This window comes from Anopheles gambiae, chromosome 3, assembly GCF_943734735.2.
Source record: "Anopheles gambiae chromosome 3, idAnoGambNW_F1_1, whole genome shotgun sequence".
NCBI lineage: Eukaryota > Metazoa > Arthropoda > Insecta > Diptera > Culicidae > Anopheles > Anopheles gambiae.
In genome coordinates, this window is record NC_064602.1 from 68,994,466 (window position 1) to 69,016,405 (window position 21,940).

At 42.9% G+C, this 21,940-nt stretch overlaps 1 protein-coding gene across 4 annotated transcripts in view; it reads right to left on the reverse strand.

Moving 5' to 3' along the window:
- Positions 1 to 21,940, reverse strand: part of LOC133392704 (protein O-mannosyl-transferase TMTC1-like) — a 157,736-nt gene that overhangs the window by 79,848 nt on the left and 55,948 nt on the right. For all 4 annotated transcript variants that reach the window (XM_061653358.1, XM_061653360.1, XM_061653356.1 and 1 more), the window contains one exon: positions 8,525 to 9,648. In XM_061653358.1, the coding sequence (XP_061509342.1) occupies positions 8,525 to 9,261 (737 nt within the window). In that variant the 5' untranslated portion in view covers positions 9,262 to 9,648. The remainder of the gene's footprint in view (positions 1 to 8,524; positions 9,649 to 21,940) is intronic.

A 21,940-nucleotide genomic window follows, 5' to 3' on the forward strand; every position in this document is an offset into this window, starting at 1 on the left:
CCGTACCAAATGGAGTCCAGTTTATGGACCCAAAAACCCATTCGAGTCACCAGGGGTTTGATGGGTGTAATTAAGAGATGCTATCGGTTAAGCTCGGCTGTCATGTGGAAATGTGAAGCTCTATGGCAGTATGAGGGCGTGGGTCGTCTTACGTCGGTGGGTCTTTTTTCCAAAGCACTCAAAAGTTAAGTGTCACCGGGTTTGGGAGGTTTAAAAACCAGTTAAAATAATGAAAGGTTGAGCAGTTTGCATCGCTTTTTCAGAGGATGACGTTTTATGGCGTTTGCATTGCATTTTTACCGGTTGGGACTTTTAAAAGGTTTAGAAATTATTGTTACAACAGTAATAAACTAGAGATTCTTATAGTGCTTCATCAAGTCTTATGCAAAGATCATAGTGGAATGTTTTAACTGTGTGTTATAGTTTATTGATTTTACAGCTTTTATTTGAATGAAATATTGAATTATTGAAATATTTGAATTTTCTAAAGGCAGTTAGTTGTTTGTTACATTACTGATCAAGAGCTGCATAAGTGCTACATACTACACATCGTATTTAAAACCAATAAATTTTTTTTTTCAGAATTTTTAACCTTAGTTCGATAAAGACTGCAAGGCACATCATTTTAATTGTATATGTAAACCAAACTTTTTAAAGCCTTTTAGAGCTAAGCCAAATCTCTTCACAAAATTATAATGTTTTAGTTATTCACGGAATTGTTCTTATTGTTTTTAAAGTAAATACTTTCTTTTAAACATTCTTTTGGGACAGAACATTGAAAACCACGAAACAAAACCGGATAACAAACAGTCAAACAAACTTCAAAACGGCAAAACTTTAATATCGCTACTAGGCAGGGTCATGATTGTGAGCAAAACCAAATTATAAATAAAAACACAATCCCCAATAATAAGTCTAAAAGTCCTCAAACATTTACATATAACAGGGCTTTAAATGGTTTAAAAACTGTAGCATACTTAAACAAAAATTTAGAAGATATATAAGGAACTGGGTCCAATTGACCCAAATATGCTTTCAATTGCTCGTTCTACAAATTTCAATATAAATCCAATAATTTTCTCGCTCTCTGTAAACACCAATAAATGCATCGTAAACAAAGAGCAATCTAGTCAGCAGTTCAGCAGTTCCCATATACCCCACCAAGTCAATTTTCGAAGTCAAAATATTTCATTCGGAAGCACTTGCTCGCCACACACATATATTATTCCACTCATTATCCACGCAATACATAGCGAGCTGCAAGAAGTAGCAACAGAGTAGGCTCATTTGCATGAAAATAAGTGCACTTGTATTGATTTATGCCACGGAGACTAGTCGTCCCCGTCCGTCCTTGTGCCCTTCCTTCCCATTCTAGAGTGTCCTCCGCGGGCCCGGGCCCATTCATTATAATAATTTTTGAACCACGATATTCACTTTTCGACCGATCGGAATAAATGAGGCTTGCACATTGTGTATGCTCAAGCACACACAAGCACTCGCACGCACAACGACGCACATCCTTGGTTTACCAAAAAACACGGGCGGTTCGATAAGCGGCTGCGGCTGGGTAGCTTTCGAGGCTGGTTGAGCCGTCGAGGTTGAGCCGTTGAGAGCGGACCAAAGCCAAACGTCGGCTGTCCAACAGTGACCGTGCTCATGTGTCTCTCTATCATCGCACCGAAAACTTTTCGCACCAGCACCAGCGGAAAAGCTTTCATGCATATTTATAAATAATGCAAAATTATGTTTGACCCACACACACACGGTGTGCTGAGCACAGTCGAGTACAGTACCGCGCAGCGTATGTGCTGCATGCGTACCGGTCTATCGGTGACCTTCCGACTCGGTACCGAAAAGGGGTGGATGTTTTTTGCGCCATCATTCACCTTCCCCACGTGCAGTGTTCCACCGGTACCACCGTCGGGTTATCAAAACCTAATGAAACGGCTAAAATGACACATACGACGGGTACGTTGATTCTACTCGGCTCACTTCAAAACTCGCTCTTTATGCCTTCAGCACGCCCCAAATCACCTTCATAACGATGCGGGAGCTGCTGAAAGCGGATGCGGACGCTAGCCTACAGTCATGTTGGGCTTTCCCTGCTCCCCACGCCTCACCTCGCTGCCTACAAAATGTCCTCTTTTCCCACGGTGAAGCTATATCTCCGCCCGCGCCATTTCGCAGAACGTGTGGCATTTTCCGACAGAAAGTTTCATTATTGCCGGGCGGACCTCATGTTTGGATTCGGTAATTAAACCACCAGGGCCGTCACCCGTCCGTTTTCCAACCGAAAATGGCCCTTCAAAAAGGGACCATGCGGTGTGTATGTGTGTTAAAACGAGGTTTTGGTCGATCTTTGTCTACGTCGGTGGGGTGCCTTTAGTTGCGCTTGAAGGGTAGATCGGGTTCGAAATAATTATCGTAAAGAAATCGAGCGGAATGTTTAAACCGTAAATAAACCGGTACGGTACTGGGCTCCCCGCCTTCTTTTCAAACTCTATTGTGAAGGTGGGCAAGTGGAAGGAAAATGGCCAGTCGGTACGGATGTTTCCATTAATGATCTGCCGTGTTGTGGAGCTTACACGTGCGTGATAGTTGCTTTTATTGTGCCCTTTTCCGGTTCTACCTGTCCAGGCGCATCTTCCGACATGGTTGAAACGGCAAAAACTCTCACACACACATATACAACAGTGTGTCTTTCATTGAACACAAGTACAACTCATAATCCAATTAGACTCCAAAACTAATCCCTTTTGCTGGGCGCAACAACCAGCCGGAAATGGGAATGGTTCGGGGAAGGATAAGACAGCATAAGGCCCGACAGTATGCATTATGAAGTTTCCGGGGCTCTCATTCTTTATTTCATAACGTGCGAGAGCGTGAAAGGGTGTGGGTGATTTTAGCAGGTTTACTAGTGAAATTGGTCTTTACAAGCTAATGCATTGAGCAAAACCATTTAAATTCAATTTCATTCACCTTAATGGAGTTGAAAATTTAAATTTCATATCATATTCCACTCATAGCCAAAGCTCAAAACTCAAAACAACAATAACAAATCAGTTACTTCAATTACGTACCAGCTTTAAAATGTCATTCACAGCTAGCTTTCGGCAGAACGGTGTCATTCATTCTCAAGGCTCACCATTCATCTTCATCTCTTGCGGTAGTTCGTTTCTAAAAAATCTACTAAAAATGGGTCCATTATTAAACTGCAATAGTCCCTGATGCAGCTTTAGTTCTATTCGATAGCTCGTACTACTCGACAACAACAAAAAAGCTATGTCCCCCTACACTACACTTCCGGCTGGAGGATGATGTGCAGAGGATGTGAGATTTACGGTAAATATTGCGTTACCATTGCTCAAATTTCTCATCTTTCCACCACCCGAGGCTCCGGGCTCGTAGGTGTGCTACAAGTGTAGGACGATATGCAAGATAGGGCAGCAACACAACAATAACAACGACAACACCAACCTGTAAAAGAAGCAACCATGATGTGGCTAGAAATTCCATTCCGGGAGCCTGGGTTGCCGTGCATGGGGATGAGGTCCCTGCAGCAGACGACCATCGTGTTCAGTACTCAGACCATGAACGCAAAGGTAGAAACGAGATCCTGACTCAACACACACACACACACACACAAACACGCACACACATCCGCCTCAACAAGCAAGTGGGAGTCAAAGCTACGTGCAGAATCTTCACGCAAACAATGCTCTCAGGCTGCTCAGACTTGCTGCTAGAGACTGGGGCCGGAGAAAAAAGTGCATATGACGGCATACCAGACCACATAGCATAACTTTTGCTCGCCGATGATATTCCATATCAGTGCCTCCAACCTAGACCAGCATTCGAAGAGTGTGAAAAAATTGCTTACCCTTGCACAACGGCCCAGTTGGTTGGAGCGTTTAAGGGGAACCGGTGGAGTGAAGCGCTAAACCTCATCTGGGACGGTGATTGTCCGAATCGGTACACACACTTACACCAGGATCGCAATCAGATCAAATCAAATCGAATCGTGACGACGTCGGCTGCTCGCCCTACTCGCCTTCCTTTAGAAAGCACACCCCCATACGAACAAAAAAACACGTAAGAAAACGAGAAGTGAAACACACACGCCCGGCCCGACCAGGCCCGGGAATGAATGCTGGCAGGAAATTGTGCAACCTCATCATATCCATCTCAGAGCGGCACACACTCACCCACAAGCACGCACGCATACAGTGCTGACACCGGAATTGGCTTGAAACTCGTCCACTGCACTGTATGGTGCCACTATGCCACCATGGTGCAGGGCGAGTGAGGGGCGAGGAGCGGTCAAATGGCTCATAAAAATGTTTACTTATTTGTCAAGGATATTTGCAACGACCAGAAGCATGTTTTATGATTGGTTCAAGTGCAATCAAAGCCACATACCCGGAACCACGTCTTTGCAAGACGTGTTTGTGTGTGTGTTTGAGAGGGTGTGACTGTGTGCGTGCTACACACAACACCTTCCAAGAAGCACGGTGTAGTGCCAAACTGTGCCAACCGGTTTCGGGACGGCAAGCTGGAAGAGCTTTTCGCTGTTCACTTCACCAAGCATCATGCATTTTGATTACACACCCAGTGAACTGGATTTGATTCGTGTGCGCTATGGAGGCGTAGGTGTGTGGATGTTTGTGTGAAGAGGTATGAGAATTGGATTTTCTAACTTAAAGTATTGAAGCGCGTTGAAAAAGTACTATAATGTTGATTCGATGTTGTAGTTTAAATCCAATGAAAAGGGCGTTATATTTTGGTGCCGTGACCAGGATACGCTACACAAGATTTGTTTTTTTTTCTAGTGATGGTGATGGGTTTGTTGGCTTGTTTATTATTTTAATAATTTACAAACAGACAGTATGAGTTTATGGTCATATTGCACAACTGAATAATATGCCCGTCACGGGTTCAAGCCCCGAATGGACTGAACCCTCAATACATAATACCAAATATCTTGCTATGGTATATGTTGTAGCCGGTCTCGTAGTACAGTCGTCAACTCGTACGACTTAACAACATGCCCGTCATGGGTTCAATCCCCAAATAGACCGCGCCGCCATACGTAAGATTGACCATCCTGCTATGGGGGGAATCAATTAGTCACTGAAAGCCAAGCCCGCAAGTGGGTACAGGCAGGCCTTGACCGACATCGGTTGTTGAGCCAAAGAAGAAGGGATATGTTGCAACCAGTGTTGTTAACTGTCGAAATCATTTTAATGATCATGATATTCATGGTTACCATGACACGACTTTCCAAGAGCGACAATCATTTGTGCAACAATAATCAATGCTTTGCGATGACATGAAAAAGCAAAAAGAGTAGAATTAATGTCATTTGACATTTTTCATGTGACGCCAGAACTTGTTAATCGTGCATTTACCGATACTTAGCTATTAGACCACTTGATGTTTTCACTCAGTCAACCAGAAAAATGTTGTTCACTTACAAGAGTATTGAAATTAACGCGACAAAATGAAAAAAGGACCCATTTTCGAAGAAGATCTAGTTCACTTGAAATTCGGAAGAATCAAAAATTCAAATTATTGTACCAGAAAAATATCATCGTGTCAAGCGACATTTTTTCCGTGATTGTTGAATAAAAGCGTGAATCTAGAATGCGATGCTTCAAAAAGTATCATTTTATAAAATTTTGTGTCGACGATTTTCACCGTTCGCAACATTGGTTGCAACCATCAGCGGTTTGTGGCATGTCGACAACAACTGCTATTATATACCACAATATGAGTAAGAAAAAGTAGAATAAAAAGTTTACTTGGATTTAAACTTTAAACTCCTTTTACAGCTCGCTTTAGCTAATATTTCACTTGCATAGCCGATTTTACATAAACATGCTTCTTTAGGTCGTTGTTGTTGCGAAGGCGACAATCCAATTTTTTTATATTTCTTTCTAACCATAACCAGAATAAAATAGTAATAGTAACGTACTCAAACGTACTCGAGAACAGACGTACCATGAAGGAGACAAACATAATGTAATCCTAAACCCTGCAAGTAGGGCCATCTGGTATTTTGACTTGCATTTTATAGCAGTCAATTATTTCAATTCGTTTCGAACCTATAACGGTTAACTTAGGATTACAGCATGCACGTGTGCCAAGCTAGACCAATTCCGAGAAGCTTTGGAAAATTCTACATCCATTTTTCTCACGGCCTTTAAATTGTTAAACCTAAAAATCACTCAAACATAGATGGGTCAATAACATTAGCCAGATAAAGAATTCGAAAAGCAATAAGTTCAAGTATTTGTCAATGATGCGATACATCCGGAACATGCACCACAGAATTCAAGTGTTAGGTACAGTTACGCCAAAAAGGGAAAACCACAACGCCTGCAATCAATGCAACAATTTGTTCTCACCAGAGAAAGCAATAAAAAAGGGATCACATTTCCTTCAGGATAACGCTTGACATAAAACAGCACACCAGAACCAGAAAACCTCTCAGAAGAATGCGTAGGCGTGGCGAAAAGGGAAAAGGCTAGCGACTCGAACATATGCGAAAAAGGAAGAGAAAATAACCTTCTCACAATAGAACTTGAAGAAATTAGTATATAAGAATTCATTTTGAATCTAAATAAACACTTACAATTCTGACGCCTAACTGTGCACCCGTATACAGAGTTTTTCTGAACCGATCAACTAACTTTCCGTGACATCGCGAATTTCATAACCGAAATTAATAGTTGTTGGCAAGAATTGTCTTGTAAAAAGAAGTCAAAAAAACTTTCTGTTAATTGTTCGTAAAAGTTATTTGAAAATATGGAATACTAGCTTTCTTTTAGAAAAAAAATCTACTTGAATCGCATACAATTTTAACAAGGCTCACAGAATATGGTGAATTCATCAAGTGCCATAGCGAAATCAATCCTTGGCGGTCTTGTGATTGAGTCATCCACTCGTATGACATACAGGGTTTCGAATCATATAAGGGAATAGCTCAACCACTTAGGAGAATGTTGCAAATCGGTAGGAGAATGTTGCATGCAAGCTGTGGATGTTTGCAATCACTTAGGGGAATTGTGCAATCGATTAGGGGAATGTTGCAAGCGTACTGTGGAGCTGTCATCAGACTGTGGGTGTCGGTGTAAAAAGCTACGAATTGATACCGATGATGTTTTTTTTTAAACATCGTTTGGAGTTGTTTTCGTGTGGGATTCTGCTGTACACATGATAAATTAAATAAATCCTGCTGTGGAGCCATAATTAAACATGATAAGTTAGTAAGATTGACGAAAATATTTTAAGGTATTTACAGCGGCACCCACAGTCTGATGACAGCTCCACAGAACGCTTGCAACATTCCCCTAAGTGATTGCAAACATCCACAGCTTGCATGCAATATTCCCCTACCGATTTGCAACATTCCCCTAAGTGATTGAACTATTCCCTTATATGATTCGAAACCCTGTAATAACATGGGCTCATCATGGGTTCCTCATATCTCATATCTCATATCTAAGTCTAGAGAGCCTGAGTATATCCCGGCATGTTCGTGCATAATGCTAAGCCAAGTCGTATTAAAATCAAGTCAAAAAACTCTTCAAGGCCATCCAACAGATATCTTACTATCAAATTCAAAACGTAAGAAGACTAAACATTGTAAAATTATGTTGGTGATGTGATCAGCATAAATATTTGTTTTATTTTTGGATAGTTCTGTCAGATGTATCTTCTGTAATTAAACTATAAAGTTTATATGTCATCTAAATTTAAAGTCTTCCACTCTTGATTCCCTTTTTGCTACAGTGGTTTCAAGAAATGGAAAAGAAACCCCTACCAAGCCTATAATCAACTCTTTTTGCATTCTTTTACGATTTTTTGTTCCAGTGTGAAATGATTTCTTAACCTTTCAATATATAGAGAGCGAACCCTGCTCAAAACTCGCTGCAAAAACCCGTGGTCGTGGTGAGTCGGATGGAAACTTTTGATAAATGAAGCCACCGTGCAGAGGTCAAACAATTACCGGAACCCTTCTTCAAAAATTTACCCAAACCGAACCACTGGAGTGGATAGGAAAGAAGAAAAAAAAACTACGCAACGTTCAGCCAAAATTATTTTTAAACCACTCATGTACACCCTGCCTCACCCGGAAAGCTTAGCTTGGAACATCGGACGGGCAAGTTGAAAAATATTCTATCTTTTTTTTTGCTGCTGCTGCTGTGTGTGTTTAATTTCCCTCCATTTTTACGTGCTCGCTCGCTTCCGAACGAGGGCAATGGGAAGTAGATCTTGCGGGTTAACATTTATCGCAAAGGCATTTTTCTTGCTCACCTCATTTTCACTCACATGCTTGCGTTACGCGGTGGCAACGGTCGCACCGTTGCGCACAGTGCCTGCGTTAGAAACTTTCACCATTCCCACCCATCCACAGCACGTGGCGGGAGGGTTGTGCAAAACTTGAAAATGGTATGGAACGGAGGGGGGGGGGGGGGAGATGGGCGCGTAGGGTCATGCGAAAATAATTAATCAAACTTACCGAAACGTCAGCGTGGTCAGCGGACGGTATGATTTATGGCTGCTTAGGTCGGCCATCGGCGTGCCCCAGAAGTCGTTGCGGAACACCTGCGCCACCGGGCCCGTCCCGAGCACGTCCTTGTTGAGCGTGATGGCCGGGATGTCGTCGTGCACAAAGTCGCCCTGGATGCCGTTCAGATAGCAGAGGGTCGCAATTAGCCCGACGAGCAGGTACATGCACCAGCGCTGCTCGTCGCCCCGGTCGCCCGCCGGGTGCGATGCCCGCCGTCGGCCGGTGGTGCATTCGGCCACACTCGCACAGCACCCGTCCGTCGATGGTTTGTGGTGCTGGTGATGGTGGTTGTTATTAAGAGCATCTTCTAGTTGTGCTGCTTTTTCTGAGGCACTCAACGGCGACGGTGATGACGCCGGCGACGATTTCAAAATGGATGATATCGAGCAGCACCGTTGGCACGGAAAGGACGCTGATGATGATGATGATGATGATGGTGATGGCGATGGTGATGAGGAGCCGTTCATGAAGCGGAATGCCGACGGGGAGGACGATGAGGTTGCCATGCAGGACAGACACAGGGAGCCATGGTCGGGTGCCGCTGATGAGGATGCTAATGTTGTCGGCTGGAAGGAGGACTGATGAGGAGCGGGAGGGGAAGTGGAAGGTGGTTGGTGAAGAGTATGATGCTGGTGACGAGTGCCCGGCTGCACCGGATTGTACACAATCGTCACACGACGCTTCATGCCGTTTCTACACAGGTTTGCCTTGCAAACGCACACTCACAGACACACACACACACAGACACAAACCCCCGTTCTGGCCGGAAGGGTTTTGAGCTCACTCGACCGATTTCTTGCACCGCGTTGGACAATTTTTTCTCATCTTTCCAACGGGAGCATTCTTTGATTATTTTCACTATTTCCTATTTTACTCCACAACACAACGCACTAACACCAGCACTCAAACACAGACTTGCAGCGCACTCGACTTGCAATTTCTAAGCTTTGCAATTTTCTATTAATTTCCGCACAGACACCCGCACAAACACATACACTCACACAATTCACTGCAAGCTCGCACCAGCGGGCACTAATTTCATCGCGCTACAGCTGCACTTCAGCCACAAAACCCTGCACAGCGAGAGAGAGAGAGAGAGAGAGAGAGAGAGAGAGAGAGAGTGGAAAAGAAACGTGTTAGAGTCGGTGAAGGTGCAGCTGTAACACACTTCAAAGTGTACGGTGCAGATCTATGTTTCAATGGGTCTGTGTGTGTGTGTTTCGTTGCGATCAGCCCGTCTTGAGTCTTATCAGCGAACGTGTCCAGCTATTTCCGCGGTCCAGGCCTTTCTTGTGCTTTTCCGGATGTTAGAGATAACAGGAAAGTAAGGAGAATGCGCAATCAGAGCCATCATTCCACCTCCGGAAGTACACTGGGCGAGGGTTTTTCCACTTCCGTTTTCCCGATCACCATACACATACACACACATCGGACAGCAACCATTCATCATTAATGGACGCCGGTGACCCAACCCAACAGCAGTCCCGGGAGAGTTTCAAGAGCAATCGGAACCACTGACGGAAGGATCCGGGGATCTGTGTCCACTGACAGCGGTGCTTTGTGGATGTGGAAAACAAATCTTTCCGCCTTTTTGCCTGCTTTCCTGCGTTCGATAGAGAGTGGGGGTTCGTCGCTTGCTTGAAACACAGACACAGGCAATGCTGCCGGATACTTTGCCATCCATCGGTCCATCGGTAAGGAAAATGGTGGAAACTCTCGAAGGAATTCATCCTGTGGTAGGTTTTCTCATTTTATGGCTTCGTTAGTTTTATCCTTCCAGCGTCGCCTCCCGCTATCCGCCCCGTGAAACGTGATGTCTGAAACAAAGCAAAGCAAAAAAAAACACAATTCTATTAGTGCAAAGATAGGAAAAAGAAGGAATTTCGAAACATAAATACGGATGATAGAACTAAGCGGAAGGAAGCCGTCCGGGCTTGAATCCGTCGGTTGTGCTCAGCCGGAAAGCTCGTGTTTTGATTTATTCACGGTTTGCTACGATTTCCTCGCCAAGCCCGTGTTTGGTGGGATCTCGGGCTCACTCACCCGTACCCCGTACATGTATACCGCGGGGTGTGAGATAAATTTAAATCCACCACATGCACGCATCTACATTTTCGAGAAGATAAAGAGGCTGGTTCCTTCCCACGGTTCGAGCACGCTTATAACGGCACAAATTTTTAAACCTACCCAAAATCAAGTGGAAGACATTTTACCAGGAAACAGCAGACACTGCCATCTTTAAATGGTAAGAAAATTTGCCCTCCTCTTAACGAACAGAGAAGAAAACACTTTGCCGCTTCTCAGGCTGGGAAGTAAATGAAAAAATAAATACTTTATTTCATTAGTTCCTGCAGCCCACTTCCCCGTACGGAACCTTTTTTTTTGTGAAATCGCACACAGATTGAGTTCAGCTGTTTATGACGCTGGATGGCCTCCAAACTGGAAGCTGGAGCGCTCGGATTGGCGAGATTGTTTGTAATAAAACATGGTATTAGTTTTACACAGGTGTGTGCGTGTGCTTTCTCTCGGTGGAGCTTCTTATCTTACCGTAGCAACACCGGAGTGGCAACGAAAAGCACGGCGCAAGCATTTACGTTGCTCGCACTCATGCTGGTTTTCTGGCGTATTGTTTTAACCGTTGATAAATAAATGATAAAATAACACCAGCCAGCGTTGGCACTGCCAGCCTAGGGGGAAAGTTCGTGAAAATGGTAATTTGGTTGCGCGGTACGGCATGTTTTTCTTTATCCTTGGGTCGGTACAATCGGGGCCCAGTCTAATGGTTGTGTTTTCTTGGTGCGTTTTGTACAGCTTCGATATGATTACTATCTGGTTGTGATCGCTTTATCGTTTTCGGTTGGAAGTGGTTCGCGAGAATTTTCCCAGGCAAGGCAGGATGATTTGATAACTTAATCCAAGACATTGGGCACCTTTGGCAGTGGGGATCAAATTACAATGATACGAATTGGACTTTTCATTTTGGAGCGATATCGTGCATTTGCTCGTTTAAATTATTTACATTCAATTTACTATTATGAGGTCTCGATCCGAAAAGTAAGCCGAAATACAATCCGTTTGACTGCTTACCAGTCGTAAGCTTAAATATTGGATACGGGATCTTTTACAGCCCTTTCAAGAGAGGTAAACATAAGAAATTAAAGGATCTTGCGATGAATTAGGTCGTCAAGTGTTTTATGTTACATAAACTCGGTGATTCATTTGATATGAAACAACTAATGCATCAATTCCCCAATATTATGAGACTACTGTCATAAAGTCAATGAAAGTCAAATGTTGTCTTTGAGGTCAGAAAGCGAAACTTTTTTGAATGATTTTTTTTTTCTAAAACGATCCTCTTCTGCTTTATTGTAAGACAATGATAGCTGTCATGTAGGATTGGGTAAAAGAAACTTGGTTCTGGTCTACTTTTCTCTTGTATATCCTAAGATCTAGTTAAATCGCTATCCATGTAAAATACAATAATGAGTTATTACAGCAAATAGTACAGTTTTGTTGATACACTATTGATTGATTTTAAGCTTTCATTGAGGCATTGCATCGCAACATCGTGACCTAGGGCATAGAAATCAGAATGTAAAGTGTTTTCTAAGTTCCAGTTAAGTTCAGTAGCAGTAAAATCTGTCTAGAGCTAAAATAGGACTTGACTAAGCTAAAATAGGAAAAACAATACTCCACATTGTTGGAACCTGGAGAGATAGCGCTAAATTTTTACCAAATTACAATACAAGAGTTCATGAAAGGTGCGTCATTTGCCTCATCAGAGGGTTCTTCTTGGTAAGACATGTAGAAAGACGATAATATTTTTCAATGGGATGATGAAAGGTATCGAAATTGCCTGACCAGAGAATTCTTCGTGGTAAGACATGTAGACTATAACTGACAGTTTGAAAGGTTTTCAAGAAATTGTCACGATCCGAATTTCATAAATCAGAAAACATATCATACGGAATACAAAGCGTGATGACGGATAAACATAAAACAAATATTATTGAATGACACTATGTTCAAGTTTGCGGATACACAATAAACTCAAAGTAATTCCTTAACACAGAAAACGTAGAAGCGACTTAGCAAACGTTTCAAATACCCTAAAGAAATGGAATATTTAATGTCAATGCTGGTGTTAATAATTATTAAAAGACTATTTACTGGCACCGCGTCAATTCCTGTGCTTCCCAAAAGAGGGCAACACAAAAAAGGTTTAGTGTGGTGAGCATCTACCACTGATCGGGCCGAGCATTCCCGATCGAGCCTAAGTGACAGATAAAAGGTCACTCTTTCAACAAAAGTACACGACGGATTTTTAAGCGTCATTAAATAATAAAACCGACTGCTTAAAAAACACTTGTAATAGTTTGATTTTCAGTAGTGTCGGAAACTGTTATAAGGTTCCAACGGACTGTCAGCCAAGGCGATGTTTTGTGCGCGCAAAAAGAGATAAAAAGGCAAGGAAACCACGTAAACAGAGCAATACCAAGAAAATATCCAAGAGTGAATAAGCGATAAAAGAGAATAAAATAAAACTAATTTTTTGGTGCACCTGTAGTGCCAACCTAATAAATTCATTTTGATCACTTTTTTCCTAGTTAGAGCAGCAGTTTCTCACAAGTAGTTTTGGACGAACGAAATAGTCCTGTTACGAACGACATAACAGCTGGAGATTTCTGTTGATCTTATACAGTAAACATATTTTCCTAGCCGTTTCATGGCACGTAAAAGTATATTGATGCCTCGTTTTCGTTATTAAAGATTATGTCAAAATATCTGAAGGATTTTGAAAACATCTTTTAACGTTATCAGTTCAATCATGAAGGTCCTGCTTACGGAAACAAGATATTTAATTTCTATGTAACTTTCCATTCTCCTGAAAAAAGATATTTAAATTTGCAAAACTTTAACAAACAACTTTTCACATCAAAGTTTACAAACAGCAACGAAATTGTATATTCCTAACCAATCCAGGGCAGCTGAAAGCCCCACAAACTTTTTAATCAAAACAAGTTGTGCCAAAATCGAACCACCAGTATCTTTTCAAAACGGCTCGAGGCCCTACCGATAGCACGGAACACGTCGTTCAACCCCGCCCTATCAATCATTCGAGCGATTGCTTATCCGGCCGAAAATGCAACGATAACATAAATAATTCATTCCCGCGTTTCATCCCGCGCTAATCCCAAACGCCCACCGCCGCCCCTCGGAAGCTGCATGGCACATCGTTCATCTTTCCGGGGAGGAAAACATTGTTGCAAGCACCGAGGCCTGTGTTATTACTTGCTGCAGTTTCGCACCCACCCAATATAATAATCAGGCAAGTCGATGAATCATAATTTAAATGTCACTAGCGCTTCACCCATCCCTCCTTTCTCCCACCAATCCCGAAACCGCGATGGCGTTGTGATATGAATAAATAAATAATGGCCACAATTTACAGCGAAAGTCAATTATTCATTCTAATGAAGTGAAGTCGTCGCCGCACTCGCTCACAAACACACTCACACACACTCACACGTAGAGCATAAATGCTTTACTCTTTTGCGTAATACGCACCACAGGTGTACCGAAAGCGTTGGGTTTTGGGATGCATTTCACCCCGAAAACCCGGTGCGCTTATCAAATGCGAATCACCCCTGTTCAAAACCCCTCCGCTGCCTCAACGCGAGCGTTCGTGTTCGTTTTCGCAACCCAAACACACAAACACTCACACACAATTACTTATCTTGCGGCGTTGCGGTATTATTTTGGCCCCCGGAACGTGCGCCACCATTTCCAAACAACCGCCCCATCGTCATCATAAAATCGCATCGCATGAAACTCCAGCAGAAAAGGTCACCCTGGTCCACACTGTTTGCCTGGGACGGCAGGTCGGCAGCGAGAGCGGGAAGCACGGAGGTTTGTGTACGAACGCTGTGAAATAAGTTCTTCAATTTATTTTCAAATAACGTGATTAAGCGTAGTATAATAATAAAAGTGTGCCAAGCGCAAATGCGGAAATCCTTTCTCCATCGCTTTTGGAGCGCAATCACCCCATCCGACCCGGGTAGTCTACGCGCGGGCAGCGGCTAAAGCGGATTCCAACTACTACGAAGGACTCCCGTAGCACTGCAGGAGTCTAATTATTTAATTAGAATTACTGCAAACGGTGAGATTCGTTCCTTGCGCGGCAGGCGCTCCGAGCCCGGCCTTTTGTGTCACCCCAGCGTTGGTGGAGGCTCGCCGGAGCCGGTAGTTCCCGCTACCGGTGTAGATCGTACCGCGTATAATTATAATCTCATATTAAAACCAACTCAACAGAATAATTTGCCGTCGTCATGCCAGCGCCCGATCCGTCGCAAAACGAGGACGAATGGACGAAGACGAATGCCGGCAATCACAAAAACTCCGGGCGTCGGGCGCGATTATGGAAATCATCATCGTCAAACGTGTGGCGCTGGAGCCACATATCAGGCGCTGGTGCTCGCATCGACGACGTGCGAAAGACGTCGCCCACGTATGTGTATGCGGGAGTGATTCGTCGATCGTGGCAACAACCCAGAACTGGGACGGTTATTCGAGGATGGAGTGGTTTATCTGGGGACGATTTATCATTCCGTGTCGCTGCTCCGGCGCAGTACGCGATGCTAGTGAACATTGGTAACAAAAGCCACCGATGAGTCCTCATCTCTTTTCCCTGTGCCGTTCGCCATTTTGACAAGTTGGTAGCATCACACTAATAAACACATACCAATCCTGCCTTTGGAAAATTGTCGCCATCGTTAAATGCGACTACACACCAGCAAGCTCCAGCCGTAAAGGCAACAGCTGAGTCACAGCACACTGCTCTGGCTAATCGCCTTTGAGTGATGTGTCAGTATTGATGCAATTTTCCGAAAATTGGGCGGGCGCACATGCAGGGAAAATAGAATTAATTTGTGCGGTGTGCATTCATTTCGAGTGCGCGCCAAATGAATTGCACAGCGCGCAGAACAAAAGCAACATGAATGTCTGCTGACGATGCAAGTGGACGCGTCCTGCAAATGACAAATCAGTGACGGTGCACCGTACAAAGCAAGTAATCGGCTAGTGTGTGGATTATAAATAGGATATGAATTTTCTATGCACGCATTAAAGGGAGCATATTTATAATTGAGAGAATGAGATCAATTTTGAAAATGGTTAATGGTATGACATGCATATAACGCAGCACTTGCAACTTACATTTAATGTAAGGGAAAACTAAAAATTAACCCTCGTCCGTTCTCTGCTCGTAACGTTTGCATGGAAAATGGATTATTTTCTGCTGGCTGTAGAAGAAAAACCAAGCGAGATAATTTATTTCCATAAATATCATTTGAAGCGTAATTATTTAAGCTTACTTTCAAAAATAAATCTACGACCTGGCGAGCTCCCTTTCATCAGTCATACGGAATTTTCGCCATAGTGGACGAAGACATTCGTGTAAGCGTGTTTTAAGATCTACTTATGAATTTTATCTCTTCTTACTCAGGTTTTGCAACTAAATTGTTCGAGCTTTTGCATCATTTTGATCTAGAAAATCTCGATGGGACGGATCTGAGGAACTTGGACCTGTTTGCATACATGGGTGTCATATCGAAATTCAGCCGAAATTCGCTTTAAATGTTCGAATTGCGTCAATGTTTTACAGATACTATTTCGTTGCAGGTAACGCAACAATGAAGCGAAATATTCCTCGGTTTTCATTTCAGAATCCTTTGGAGCTCAGGGACTTCGGCCATTCGGAACTGAGCTTTCTTTCCATGCTCTGATTGTTGTATAATAGTGTCAAGAAGATGTAGACGCTATATCACGCTTTCACGACGTTCACAAACTACAGCACGTAGTCTGATTGAGACGCTACGGGGTGTAGTTCTTTGGTCACGTACGCTTCTAAACAAAGTTGCTTCACTTTTTTGGCCATGATGGTCAGAGTTCGACTGATAAAGGTGTCAAATTATGTCCGTTGACTCATGAGATTCTATTATTGAAAGTGCAATTAACATTTCGTTAGTGCAGGTGTTCCCCGAATGGATCGAACCCTCATACGTAGGCCTGACTATCCTGCTATGATTAAATAAACAAGTCACTGAAAGCCAAACCCATTAGTTTTACAGGCAGGCTTTGACCTACAACGGTTCTATGTTGTACCACAGAAGAAGAAGAAGAAGAAGTAGTGCACGTAAAGATAGCCCCAGGAAAAAGCTAAAATGTGTGTCCATATTTTTTTTTTAATGCAAACGTCATTGGCCTAGGATCTCGAGAGCAACAAACGTTATTGGTTTTTAATTTACTTTTTTTATTGTTTTAAAGAATATATTTGAAGCATGCGCCTTGGACAATTCAACAATGTATTTTTACCAAAACAATCAAGCAAAATCATATTTTTTTAAATTTATTTACACTTTCACTAACATTTTCCATCACCATGCGAGGGTTAATATGCACATAGACATTTTGTTTTTGTTTTGATATCAACGTTATTTGATAGTAATTATTTATTTTGAATAACAATTAAGTGACTATTGTGATTTGCTACCATCACAGTTGTCGCTATATTTTTTCTCTAACAACCACCATCCACCATTTTCTCTAATGTGTTAAAACTTATGTTTTGTGTCATGTATAGCATACTTTAAGGCGTTTTTTTTCAACATAATTTGAAATTATTCATTGAAATATGTTTGCTCAGAGTTGTGATTTGTTTCATTTGAAATGAAATGAAATTTCATTGAAATGAAATAGCCCAATACATGTCGGCTTCAAATTACTACTTCAAATAATTTCTTTATCATTTTTTTGTGAAATCCGTCATATGGGAAGAATCGAGCACGGAAACACACATCTTTACACACTGCGCAAAGCGACAACACGCATTACCAATGATCATTTTCAAGCTAATAACGTACTTTAGTGCGCATCACCCCGTAGCGTATCTTCTTCCTGCTCCCTCTGCATGCAGATAATCAACGGTCGCACAATCAACCGTAATCTTCATTCGCTGCTGCCAATCATCCCTCTCAGTGCCGCATTTCCGCTTCGGATCATACCGAATCGGTGACGATGGGTAGATACTTAAAAAAAATTACAACACCACATCAAATCAATTCATTGCTTCCGGCTGCGAAACCCCCACGAGGGTGAATAGGATGTGAAATTACTTCTTCTGCATATCAAATGCCAGCGAGCAGCGCTTCCTCGAATGCGCTTCTCCCCGTGCGGGTGGGCACATAAATTTGAATAACAGTTCCCCCGGTACTGGTGTCACACACATGCTCTCCCTCCTGAGCGCTTTGTCAACGAAAAAGCCTCGGGAACAATGCGCAATATCTTGATCATCACATGCACTCACACTGCCGCTCACCCATTACGGCTCAAGTGCTTTTTTCATCGATAAAAAAGGTATAATTTGCCGGCACTTCTTTTTCCCGCCATTCCCCACATCCATGCACATGCAGAGGGAAAGGAAACCATATTATCGTCAACGGTCGGGCATCATCATCGAGTGTGCATTAATGTTTATTACTTTCATTTTCATGTTTCTTTCCGGCGCCAGCGTTGTGCTCGCTTCCTTTTTCTTTATTTATCAGTACAATCGGGAATATTCCATCGCTCCAACGAATCACCTTCTACCGTTCGAGTAATGGAAACGAGCAACATCAAAATAGGAACAAAAAAAACCGACACGAGTATCACTACCGAGAAACTTTACGGTGAGACAAATGTCATAAAAAGGGGTCCCCCCCCCTCCCCTCGTTCAGTACCGTTCCGCACACCATAACCCCCATTTTGTGGTGTTTTTCAAGTGACCTCTTCCTGTCCGAACATTCGACACAGCATAGAATCCCTTCCACAGAACAAGTTGCCATTCAGCGAGGGATGAATGGAAGCCATCCGGATGGGGGTTTTTAAATATGCTTGCCTATCTTTAGGCGCAGATGATCATTAAAACGCTCCCAGGCAGAAGGGTGCAAAACAGAAAAAAACCGGGCAAAGTACCCGCTGTGATGGACACACCACGAAATGTCTGCTTTTACGCAGTTACTTTTGGGGCCATTTCTTTTCGGGCAGAGTGTAAAGAGTAAATGAATTCAATAATAAACACCATTTTGTGGGGGATGGTGAAGAAACAGACCTCAGCGAAAGCACGCCCACTGGTGTGGAATGGACAGCTTTCCGTCCGCTTTAATTTCTTTATCGTGGCCAGTAAATCTTGGACCGTCCCAGCACGGGTGCTCTTTTGTTTTAATTTTATTCACCATGATGCAAAGGGGTTAGCTTGGACCGGGGGTAGCGCGCGGAGTGATGACACAAAAACTGACAATGTGCGAACTGTCTCACGGATGATTCCCATTTTGCATAATGATCTCGTTTATGGTGGAACGTGAAACGATGCCCGCACGAAATACGACACGCAAAACACAGGCTCGGCAGCATCGTTGCTGGGCTGAGGCATCGTTCATTGAGGCTTCATGTTTGATGGGTTGAAGAAAAGAAGCAAAAAAGACACGACACGGAAGGGAGAGTACTGTCGGCACGGCGGGACACTTTCACCGTGCCCGAAAACGAACCGCGTGGTAACATCCTTCTCGTCTAGGAAACGATCGGACACGGTGTAATGGCGTGTAGCATACTTTCCCCTCATTTGCTTCCCACTCCTAGCCCTCCCGTTCTGGCGCAGAAAGTGTGTAGCACAACAATGAGAGACAAGCGGTAGCGCAAGATACACTTCCGGGCCGGCAGGATGGCAGGAGACTCCAACTTCGGCTATCGTCTGCCCTCGCAGGAAAATCATAAATCAAATAAATTAACGACATTCACGTGCGCCATTACTCCGGGTTCCCACTCTTCCACGCGGTTACCCCGGTTGTTGCTGCTGCTGCTGCTCGAGCTCACGTCCCACGTCCGGTTCGTGTGCCATTGAAACTGGAGCGAGCTGGCGGTGTTGCGAACGCTGGCCGGTGGTTTGGTACTTTAGACGAAGGGGTTTTCCCCCAAAAAACCAGGACCCATACATCGATACTGGAGCGTGCAAGTAGAACGATTTTTGGTGAAACCACCGGAAGCGCATCGATATACACAGGCCTGGGGGTGGATTTTGGTTCTGGTGAAAATTTCACTACGGCGGTGGTTCTTCCGGCCAGTCGCAGTGGATAGTGACCACAAAAGCATAGAGAAGAATGTTGTGGTTGGATCTTCGGGTTCTAGAGCTCGAAAAGTATTCGCATGGAACGGTGTATGACCGTTATCTTTTTCACTGTGGGTCAAATACTAAACTTTTTTTAAAAGTTGAATAAATATTCGGATAAGAAGTTGTTTTCATACTTTTATTCTTCGTTGAAAGCTACTTTGTTAAATTTAACCCAAAATAACACAGAAAATTTGGTAACACATTTTTAGTAAAATATAAAAAAATATCATTTTACATGACCTGCCTGGTAAAAAAAATGTATTTGTCCAAAACTACAAAAATCCAACAGTTATAATAAATTAAATGACAAATCTGGAGGGATTGACGCAACATTCTCCAAGGTAAATGCGACAACTTAGACTGATCAGTTTGAGATTCTTGAATTATTTCCATTTGATGAAACATCCTTAGAACATCATACAGTGTCACTTTGTGTCTTTGTATACTTCCTATCATGTTGGAGGTACAACCAGTGTCAAATAAGGAAAAATTGAGGTACTTCCCACATAAAGTGTCATAGGACGTAAGATTGAAGTTCTTTCAACCACCTTGGAGCAACATCCAGTATCGAATAATGTAACATTAAGGTACTTCCAACCTTCTTGAAGCAGCATTATGTACCGAAATGTGTAACAGTGAGGAACTATAAACATCCAGTGGCATAGAACGTAACATAGAGGTTCTTTAAACCACCTTGAAGAAACATCCATTGTCTAATAATGTTACTTAGAGGTTTTTCCAAATATCTTGGAGCAGCATTATACACCGAAATATGTCACATTGAACTACTTCTTACATCCAGTGTCAAAGAGAAGGACCCGGACATATTTCAAACAACTTAGAACAACATCTAGTGAAAAAATATAACATTTAGGAGATTTCAATATCCAGTGTCGTAGAAATCCAAATTGTGGCTATTTCAACCACCATGGAGAAATATCCACTGTCATCCAGAAACATAAAACATGACCCGGATATGATTTGATCAATTTGGAGCTCTTGCTCGAGTGCTAAAGATGCAAGTATGCTGTTATTCCTGTGCTGTATGCTGTTATATAAGAATATAATCATTTTTGTAATGTTCTGGAACGAATTAGTTATTTTCTTTATAAATGTCATGTACATGACCAAAATCGGCTTTTTTCATTATTATAACGAAACCCCAATAGAACTACAAAAAAAACTTCTTACCATGCTAGAACTGAAAGTGTGATTTGTGAAAGTCCTACTTTACTTTCAATGTAATTTTCTTTGCAAACTTGAAATGCAAAAGAATCTTTTCCTTATTTGAAGTACCATCCTCTCCCCTGCCCTATCACAGCCCACTCGAGCCACAAAAGCCCATTTTATTTGCAGCCCCAACAAAGCCCTCCTTATATTCTTCCCATTATAATATCACATTGATTGTATGATTACTGCGCACTGCCGCCATAAACCCAACCCCGAGCGTGCCTCACAATTTGCCAACCACCACAGCCAAGGGAAGGATGGGAATTGCGGAAGTTTGTATAATACCACAACGAGGCATTCACTTCCCTTCCACTTACCCACTGTCTCCCGTACGTAGCCCACACCAGGCCACGGAACTGGTTAGACAGTGCTGCAGCAGCGCGACAAAGCGTCGGTGGGCGACGTGAAATGAGCTCAACGTCATCTTCCATCTTCAGCACATTTATTATCGCATAAATTTTCATAATATTATGCACAACGTACTTCCCCTTTATGCTCTCGCCCCGTTTTTGTCCTATCGCGTGTATTATCTACGTGTGTATTTTTTCATTTTCCAAACAGACAAGAGAGCCGGGCCGCCTTCAACACTGGAAAAGGTCGGTTGAGATTCCCTATTTGAAGGCTGCAAACAGGCTGCCCCTTTCTCTGCCACAAAGCTCGGGAGGCGCTTCTTTTGTTGTGCTGCGGGGTCGTATGTATTGTGGTATAAAATAATAATAGCACACACACGTACGTGCCTCCTCTGTTACCACGCTTTCCTGCCCAAGATGTGCTTTATCCATCACAACGTATGTCATCCTTCCCCTGGCTTGTGGTTGAGACGAATCTTCGTCTTCGTCACGACGGCAACGTGTGGCGCTCACACCCTGCCACCATATGCTAAGCGCGCTTAAAACGTCTTGCGATGGAAATAGAAGGGAAAGAATATCCAA